General features: G+C 47.3%; 1 protein-coding gene across 2 annotated transcripts in view; it reads right to left on the reverse strand.

Moving 5' to 3' along the window:
• Positions 1–288: 288 nt before the first annotated feature.
• The window catches only part of cbfa2t2 (CBFA2/RUNX1 partner transcriptional co-repressor 2), a 32,823-nt gene continuing 23,253 nt past the window's right edge, over positions 289–9,858 (reverse strand). For both annotated transcript variants that reach the window (XM_080845566.1, XM_080845567.1), the window contains exons 3-11: positions 9,395–9,636; positions 8,944–9,033; positions 6,464–6,642; positions 5,704–5,954; positions 4,357–4,442; positions 3,739–3,940; positions 2,810–2,878; positions 2,435–2,625; positions 289–2,085 (exon numbers count right to left, since the gene is read on the reverse strand). In XM_080845566.1, coding sequence (XP_080701692.1) covers positions 1,789–2,085; positions 2,435–2,625; positions 2,810–2,878; positions 3,739–3,940; positions 4,357–4,442; positions 5,704–5,954; positions 6,464–6,642; positions 8,944–9,033; positions 9,395–9,636 — 1,607 coding nt within the window. In that variant the 3' untranslated portion in view covers positions 289–1,788. The remainder of the gene's footprint in view (positions 2,086–2,434; positions 2,626–2,809; positions 2,879–3,738; positions 3,941–4,356; positions 4,443–5,703; positions 5,955–6,463; positions 6,643–8,943; positions 9,034–9,394; positions 9,637–9,858) is intronic.

The following is a 9,858-nucleotide window of genomic DNA, read 5'->3' on the forward strand; positions in this document are numbered from 1 at the left end:
TACTACACTATTATATACAACAACTGCTACCAGTACTACTGGTTATAATAATAGAAGTAGTACTACTAGTAGTAGTGGTGGTAGTAGTAGTAATAGTGGTACTAGTAGTAGTAGTAGTACCACTAGTAGTACACATTATGTGACAAAAAAGGCAGATTCAAATGTTTAACAGAAAAAACAGGTCTGTGTTTGTAGAACAACTGCAAGTATACACATCCCTTTATAAATCTGCTAAATGTCAGTGTGGAAAGACACAAATAAGGCAAGATATTTACATAATTTTCTTTAATCATTTTATTGTTCTACTTCATATCAATATTCCCTTTCTTATGAAGTCTCACGAAAAAGTGTTGTTGAAGAACAATGTGGCTCACAAAATAAAGATATTCTTTAGGATAATCTTATTATTTTTTACAGATATGACATTTTTATAATGAAAAAATAATGGAATCAAGTCTGCTTTGTATCATAAGAAAAAAAGGTACGTGACGAGACAACAAAGTAAAGAAACAAAAAGCTCTATGTTCTGCACTTTATCTTATCTAAACATAACAAAGGAATACCTCCTTGGAAATACATGTAACTCCTGAGATTCAGATGCTCTGAGCTCTTAACACCAACAGGTAACACCATACACCATACGTTTACAGGGCTGCCAAACATGGACCAGAAGGGCCACTTTACATGATGGATTACCCCTTCATCTGAACATGAAATAGCATCCGGGTCACCATCCAAATTGTACAACCACCTTCCAGTACCAGAATTGGATGGCAGTGCTTCAGAGAAAATGGAGTTTGTCTACATTGGTTGTTGATTTTGTTAAAGATGACACTGACTGAATATTAAATTCTTTTTTTAAACATTCTGTGCTTCCAAATCCTGGGTTGTGACAGTGACTTGATGACATCATGACATGATATCTTTACATGTAGCTTTGAGGTCAAGCCTATGCGTGCGTGACACAACCGTTAGACAATTAAACTTTGGTGACACATGGTTACTTATGATACCCGAACACATGCTTTATATTGCTCTGCTTTGACACAAATGCTTTAAAGTGTAAATGTCGGCTTTTTTTTTTTTAAACAGAAGAAAATGTACCTCAGAGATCTCCAAAATCTCCCCCCAACACATAAGCATGTACATACGAACCCACACTCTGGCAGACCAATACATGTACACACTCACACTCACCAACCTGACGACAACTTGTGCGTGCATTACGATGAACAACAACAAATACTATACATTAATAACAGAAAGGTGGGAGAGCATTTTTATGTTACTAGTGAATGCCTTCTGTTCTGGTTTGACAACATTAATGCCAAAACATACAGAGGGGAAAAACCAAGGGGATTTTCCATGGTTACTGTTGCCACCAACGAGAAGAAATTCAGACATGAGAAATCAAGTGTCCCATTTTTTCCCCATGCTTTCTGATGGCTTACAGCATCAGGCAAAGAAGCACACACTCACACACCAATAACACACACACACACACACACACACACAGACACACACACACTCACACAGACACACACACACAGACTGTCCATTCTCTGGGAGGATTGTCTATTTCTCCAGCTGATAACGATGTGTCTTCAAGCCTGTGCCATTTCCTCCGATGTCATCGAATAAATGCCAGCAATTTTCCTCCTGACTTCACAGCTGCATTTCACATCATCCACTAGGTGCTCCGCTTATTGAGTTCCTATACATAGCATATCATGGCTTCACACTCTTCCTCTCTTCACGTGTCTCTGCTGACCCCCCACCCGCTGCACTCTAGTGTCTGTTGGCCTCCGGGGTGGAGGCGGTGGGGGTGGAGGGTGTGGAGGCCCTGGAGGTGCCAGAAGCGGACTTCTCCAGGCCTCCAGGGCTGGGTGCCGGTGCGCTCTCGGGGGCCTTGGCCAGGATGCGCGTGCTGAGGGCGGACAGGGGCTTGGGCTGGGCCTGCAGGCTGGGGCTGCAGATGACGTGGTGGCGCTCCCAGTCCTTGTGCTGGCAGAAGGAGCCGCAGTAGCGCGCCGCGTTGCAGCCGCTGCAGGTCTCGCTGGCCTTTCGCCCACAGTTCCAGCAGCACTGCAGAGAACAGACAGAAGAGGAGAGAGGGAGGGAGGGAGGGAGGAAGGGAGAGGAAAATTAAAGATCAATTCAGAGTGCCAGGAGCTCTCAGTGAAGAGGGATGAACATTAGAGTGTATGTGTGTGTGTGTGTGTGTGTGTGTGTGTGTGTGTGTGTGTGTGTGTATGTGTGTGTGTGTGTGTGTGTGTGTTTGACAGTGAAAATCTATATGTGTAGAAGATTGCATGTGTGAATGGGTAAATGTGAGAGTTGCCTGTGCCTGCATGCCTGTGTGTGTGTGTGTGTGTGTTTGTGTGTGTGCGTGCACGTGTTTGTGGTTGCGCATTAGTGTGTATAATCTGCTTACCTCGCTGGAGTCCTCCTGTTCGTTGATGACCTGGATGGCATCCTCTGCGGCCTTCCTCTTGGTGTCGGCCAATGTCTTCTCCATCTTAGCTCTCTCTGCTGTAATCATCTCAAAGGCCTTCTGTTCAGCCTCTGCCACGGCCTTCTGCACCTCATCCATGGCCTGCCGCTTCACGTCGTTTACTGCCTCCTCTACAGGAAAAACACACACACACACACACACACACACACAGGGGTTCAGACACCAGAATACTGTGTTGCTTGCTACATTCTCTCACTGTCATCTGATAGTACATAGATTTAGTGCTACAGTGGATCATCTGTCTGTGCATCAACTAAAAACTACAAGTCCCAGAGGGGATTGTGCCATTCTTACCGGCTTTCCTCCAGATCTCTTCAGGCACATAAGTAGATCCTGGGTGGTTTGGGAAGTCTCTCTGTGCCTCTGCGGAAGAAAAGAGAAATCAACATGAGAAAAGAGTGTAGTGTTTGAGGGCGGGAGAGAGGAAGGGAAAGAAAAGAGGGACAGAAAGAGACAGCCAGGGAGAGCGAGAGACGAGTACACTGTGTGCTGATTGCGAGTGGAGGAGTCTGGGCCAGTTCTCTGGCTCTTTGGAGCGGTGCTTCACACAGATGGCCGTGTGGACCCGTAGCCAGAACTCAGTCCTCAGACAACACCCTCGCCTTCTGGACCAGATCTATACCGACCGCTACGACACCTGCTGCATCAGCAGGCTACACACACACACACACACAACACACACACACACACACAGACACACACACACACACACACACACACACACACACACACACACACACACACACACACACACACACACACACACAAACACACAAACACACACACACACACACACACACACACACACACACACACACATCCCACACACCACACACACACACCACACACACATGCACAGACATGTGCAAATATTTCTGACAAGCACACTAACCTACTCTACTGACTGACTTTCTAAAGAAGACATTACGGTTTTTTAGCCTCTGTGTTAGTCATCAGTTTTTTCCATAGTAAACCAAACATCTAACATAGTCAAATTTCACTGAATTGTATTCCATCAAAAGAAACAACAGGAACAAACCCTAGAACCAGCTCACTAATGCACCATCGTATGCAGTACCTATAAACACCAAAGGAGGCAGCAGTATTCCACTTACAAACACCAGAAGCGCTACAACCCAAACTGACACGACATTGTGTTTTGCTTTGAAAGTGAGTGGCACTGAGTGGAAATAGACTCTCTGTGTGTGCCTGGGGAAACTCACCTGAGCTGAGGGCCTCCGCTGTGTGTGGGCTGTGGGTCTTGGAGAAGGGGGGAGCCCCTGGTCCAGCCTTGCGGGGGTCTTCCTGCTCACTGAGGCGCCGCCTCCAGTAGTTGAGCTCCTCGCGGTCTGCCTCCTGGCAGCGCCGCAGCACGTTGACCGAGCGCCGGGTCTTCTCCACCATGTCCACGATGCAGTTCAGAACCTGTGCAGAAGGAAACAAAACGGCAGACATGCTTCAGTAAAGTTCACTGCGGTCAGCAAGGTCTCACTCACACAGCAGCTGGAGGCATGAGCCTGATAACGCAGCACCAGACTAGGTTTTAATTGTCAGAATAATTATAATTATATAATTATTTAAATGTAATTATGAATTGTCAAAGCAACTTAGAAATACTGGAGTGCTTCGGTGACCGTAAGTTTTTTTTTTTTACTTTTCCAACTTACAAATTCTGGAGTGCTTCGGTGACCTTTAGTATTTTTTTAACTATTCCACCTAAACTCTCCAAAATATATTCTGTTGGACAGTTTGAGGCTGCGCTTGTCTAACACACTTACATCAACAGGATAATGTCATGCAGCCCACAACTATAGCAATTTTACCAAAAAAAAAATCCTTACATGGTCGAGATGTCTCCACTCATCTGCCCACTCTCTTTCGGTCAGCCTGTGGTCCACTGAATCCTCACGGTAGCCTCCATTTGTGCCTGATTAAAAGATAATGCAGACGCAGCAACGGTCAACACAGAAGCCACAGTGCAGTCAATATTTGTCACAAACGGGCTTCACTAGGAGGCCAGCGGCGCACCCAACACTGCAGGGGGACATGAAAGGCGAAAACGCCATAAAACAGGGGAGACAATAATGATATCAGCATTTCGTTTGAAGAGATGTAGCTTTCGGTCCAACTGTCATATCTGTCTCCTTTATGAAGGCATTATAAGACTGAACTATTAAAGGAGGATGGAAGAAGACATACAGAGAGAGAGAGAAAGAAAGGGAGAGAGAGAGAGAGAGAGAGAAGGAGAGAGAGAAAGAGAGAAGTTAACAGAAAGGGACAAAGAAAGAGACAGAGAGAGAAAGAGTGAGATGGTCTGATGAAAAACAGACCCCATTGAGACCGCAACATCTGGAACTCAGCTGTCAGTACCACTCCTCCCCACAAACACACACACACACACACACACACACACACACACACACACACACACACACACACACACACACTCACTCAGCCTTTGGTCTACAGTGGGGGCATGCTGTTGCAACATTCCATCTGGGAGCCACTCTGGCTGAACAGAATAGCCCACTTCTGAAAAGCAGAGGCTCGTTAAGTGGATCTGACACAAGTCTAAACACACACACACACACACACACACACACAGACACACACACACACACACACACACACACACACACACACACACAGCTCCAACCACCAACGCTGGTATGGCTCTCATCATGAAGTTGAAATGCTCTTCTGTATTAAGCCCTTGTGAATGTAAAAGGGTGTGATCTACAGCCATTGCTGTAATTAAAGCCCTTTTCTGGTTGGATGTGGCTCTCAGACACAAGGGGGCCACTTTCAACACCAATGACTTCTACAAGTCGCGAGGTGATGCACAGAGAGAAGCTTAGTTGAGAACTGGTGCAGTACACTTCTGATCAAGAGGCTCTCTACCGTTTCTTTGTATATGTACACGTGTGTGGTCTTTCTCTGTGTGAGTGTGTGTGTGTGTGTGTGTGTGTGTGTGTGTGTTTGTTTGACAGTTTGTCTGGTTGCTCTGTTTGTGTTACTATGTCTTTGTTTGTGTGTTACTGTGACTTCATGTGAGTTGTTGAGAGAGTCTGTGGTTGTGTGTGCGTGTGTCCATGTGTGTCTGTGTTTGACTGTGTGCACATTCATTGAGTCACTGAGAGTCTGTGTTTGTGTTTGTGTGAGTGTGTGTGTGTGTGTGTGTTTATTACCTGGCAGACGGGGTCTGTCTTTGAGCTCCCTCAGCTCCAGTATCCTGTGGGGCTCTCTGTACAGAGGGTGGGGGGTGGCGATGTCGTCGATGGCGTAATGCTGGAGGGGCGGGGGCGTGGGGTGGATCTGACTGGCCAGCGGGAGCGGGTGGGCGGGGCTGTGGCGGGGCGCGGGACTGATGGTGCAGATGCGTTTGGTTGGGGGCTCCAGTGGGGCCGGGGGCCGCTCATGAAAGCCGTTCTCCTTTCCCCTGGAGCCATGGAAACAAACACACACCACAGTCAGTGAACTGAATGGACTCGGAGGGAAAATACATGTGCTTGCGTGTGGGGGAGTATATATGTCAGTGTGTGTGTGTGTGTGTGTTTGTTTAAGCCCAGTATATACATGTATGTTTTTTTGTGTATATATATAAGCATGTATGCGTACACAGGGGAGGGTATGCTTCTGCAGAATGGGCCTGCATGTACAAGTTTGAACATGTGTGTGTATGCATGTACAAGTTTGAACATGTATGTGTATGAGTGTGTGTGTGTATGTGTGTGTATGGTGTCTGTGTATGTGTGCGTGTGCATGTGATTGTGCTTGTACGTGTGCATGTGCATGTGCTTGTGCAAGTTTGAACATGTATGCGTATGCATGTATGTTTGTGTGTATAAGTGTGTGTGTGTGTGTGTGTGTGTGTGTGTGTGTGTGTGTGTGTGTATGTGTTTGTATGTGTGTCTATGTGTGTATCTGTGTATGTGTGAACCTGCTGACCTGTTGGGGCTGTGTCTCTTGTCCTCCCGCGGCTCCAGCAGCAGCTCGCTGGAGTCGGGCGGCGAGGGCAGGGCGGTGCTGAGCAGGACGTGCTCGTGCTGGGACAGGTACTGCGCCGGGGTCTGCTTGGCGGCGCGTGCACAGTGCAGCAGCTCCCTCTGCAACAGGGGCAGGTTGGCCTGCAGGAGAGACAGTAACTACATGAAAGAGAGATACGCCACTCTAACACACACACACACACACACACACACACAAAAATAACCACCACCGATACACCACCCAGACAGCAGGGAGATAACTCTGACCCACAAACACAGAGCCGCCCTCACGGTAATACATCAGCCCAGGTCTGAGATCAGCTCCTAGGGAGGGTGCGTATGGGGGGTGGGGGTGTAAGCTGAGCAGGCCTCTGGTCTCTGGTCTTTATCACCATAAAATGATCACTTCCAGAAGAGAGGAGATGAGAGATAAGCAACATATGGCCCCGTCGTCAGCACACATAGCACTGGGTTATGTGTGTGGACCCTGTAGAGACTCATCTGTGTCTGTGTGTCTTTGTGTGTGTGTGTGTGTGTGTGTGTATGTGTGTGTACACGTCTGTGTGTGACGACCCTAGCTGAGACAAACACCAGACCTGTGCAGTGCCGGCGCCTCTGGAGCGCCGAGCAGCACGGCTGGCTCCTAGCGGCCGCCTCGGTGTCTCTGCTCGTGGCGTCTGCTCAAGGTTTTTTTCTTTTTTTTTGAAAGCCCACGTGGCCTGCAAACTGTCACCCCTGTCTGACAACCCCAGCTCAGAGAGCACCCCATGAATCACTCCCATGAACACAATCTCACCCGCAATCAGTGGGAGAAAAACACACAGTGTAGTCTCACCAAGCTGAACCAAACCAGAAGGGCTCACGAATGTTTCCATTACGAACACTTTTGCCGTGACACTTTGTACGTGCTCAAAATATATATATATATTTTTTCTTCTTCTATTTTGTCTTTCTCCAATTCTATCCAAAAGGGCTTTTGTGTATGTCATGGCAAAGAGCTGTTGCTAGGGTAACGTGAGCTATTCAAATCAGGGTTGTGAGTGTTTTGTTTTTGTCCTCTGGTTCGTGGTGTGGTATGGCAACAGCAGAGTCACCAGAACCCTCTGTGGTATAACAGCAGCAGACATCACCGTTCATAACAAAAGATCACAGCTCTGTCTGAAAAGTAGTGTTCTCTGAAAGAGTAAATTCAAACCTGGCTCTCTAACCTTAACTTGACCTCAGCCTGACCCTTACCCTTTCAGCTCCCCCAACCCTTCAAAAGCCCCTCAACCTTGTCAACCAAGCCCTCCTCTCTCTCAGAACATTCTCATTTCCATTTCTCTATCTCTCCACCTCCCTTTCCCTCCATTTCTGTCTCTCTGCTCTAATGAAGCCCAGACTCCTCTGAGCAAATCCTTCCCTGCCTCCTCCTCATCTTGAAGGATCCCGCCGGCACATATGCTGTCTGTCATTCAGATGCTCTCTCCGTTTTCTTTTTTTTTTCTGGTTGGGCAAACGCTCTGGACGCCTGTGTTAATCTGCACTGGAGCCCATATGGCGCGCAGGGCCCATAAAAAAGCTAGAATGGTTTATAGTCATGTTTCACACTTCCGAGCTCTCTGAACATGTCTCCAAAGCGATCCCCCTTGAAAGGGGAAAAGGGGGGAGATGTTGGGCCCAGAGATGGGAAGGCAAGGTAGGAAAGGCTCCATAAATCAGAAAATCAAAGATAGGACCCGATGTCAGCGAATGTCTGTTTTGGCTGCTTCCTCCATCACCATCTTTAAATTATCATGCTTATTGTAGGGAGAAAAGAGGTGGCTGCATCAACATGGATCTAAGAAACTGGGATGCCAAGCAGCGGTAATGACTAAAACAGACCCGGAGCGTGTTTCAAAGGCTCTGCACCCAAGACCGCCTGTTTAACAGGTATATTGTTTCAGTCAGGACTGTGTCCAATTAGATTTCCATGGCAGAGACCAAAGTGCAACAGTTTAAGTCAGCACTGGTCCGTCCATTGTTATAATGTCATCTGCAATTATACTCAAGTAAGCCAGAATCATCCATGAATTAAAACAAAATCACAAAAGAAGGTGTCTGACAAACTTATTCACACTAAGCACACATTGAATCTGAAACAACATCCTTCTAACAGAGTAAGTAATCCTCAGAGCCCATTCCCATCTGTCTAACTGGATGAGATATTTCATAGCAGCCATGTAAACAGTTGTCCTTGCTCTGTCATAAGTTAAATTACGCTACTGTCTTAGGGAGACAGAGTTAGTGAGAGAGTAGACAGAAAGAGCCCCTTTCGGAAAAATATGACCTGAGAAAGTAACTTTATATGGACACAGAGACTGGAGAAATGCTCCCTTCTCACAAGTTTCAGCTAAACCGTGAGAGCATAAGTAGACAGAGAGAAAGAGAGAGAGAGAGAGAGAGAGAGAGAGGAGCTTTTACCTTTAAGAAAGGAATGACGAATGGCCGCAGGGGGAAATTGGTTGCCTCTTGGAGTCTGGAGTGGAACTCTTCAATGGTCACAGTGGAGTTCTGCACAGAACAGAACAGAGGAAAATAAGAAATGGAAGACTTTTCAAGAATGAAAGAAGTCTTCCCTCCATGTGGTAAAATATTTTTCACCATAGAATTGCATACTGCTACTTCATGGTCAGCACTGAACTCTGGTTTACCGTCTGTATTTCTTCCCCAGGAAATGAAACCTAACCTTTGTGTTACAAGTGCATTTCTCTATCCGTTAACCTACTGAAGAATACTGCCTGCAGCACACTGAACTGTGCTGAGTACTTCATATCAGTTTCAGTTTCACAATGGCATCAAACTAAACATAAAGACCATGTTAAACCTCCAGCCCTAGAAAGAGGCAGCAGAGAGGAAGAGGGTTTCAACGTACCACCAGGGCCAGCACCAGGTTCCTCACGCTCTCCCCGATCTCGGGCGAGATGTCGTTGCCAAACTGCTGTAGCGTGGTCAAGAAGCGCTTGAGCTTGCTGAGCTGCCGGGCGCCGCAGGTGGCGGGCAGCTGCTGGTTGGCCAGCGAGGAAGAGGAGGAGGAGGACGGGCCGTTGCTGTAGCGCTGCGGGGGGGAGGGGACCGCGTTGAGGGTGGGCGGAGAGTGGTTCATCCCGTTGGTCACTGAGGGGGGAGGTGGAGAAGAGCGAGACGGTGAGGACATGGGGGTTCAAGGAGAGGTTAGGGACAGGCAAGCATGAGAGTAACAGTGGATAGGGAGATGGAGAGGAGTGAGACGGTGAGGTCATGGGGGTTCAAGGAGAGGTTAGGGACAGGCAAGCATGAGAGTTACAGTGGATAGGGGGATGGAAATGTTGGATAGTTAATGCATGTATTGGGACCTGA

The sequence above is a fragment of the Sprattus sprattus genome (genome assembly GCF_963457725.1).
Source record: "Sprattus sprattus genome assembly, chromosome: 10".
Taxonomy (NCBI): Eukaryota; Metazoa; Chordata; class Actinopteri; order Clupeiformes; family Clupeidae; genus Sprattus; species Sprattus sprattus.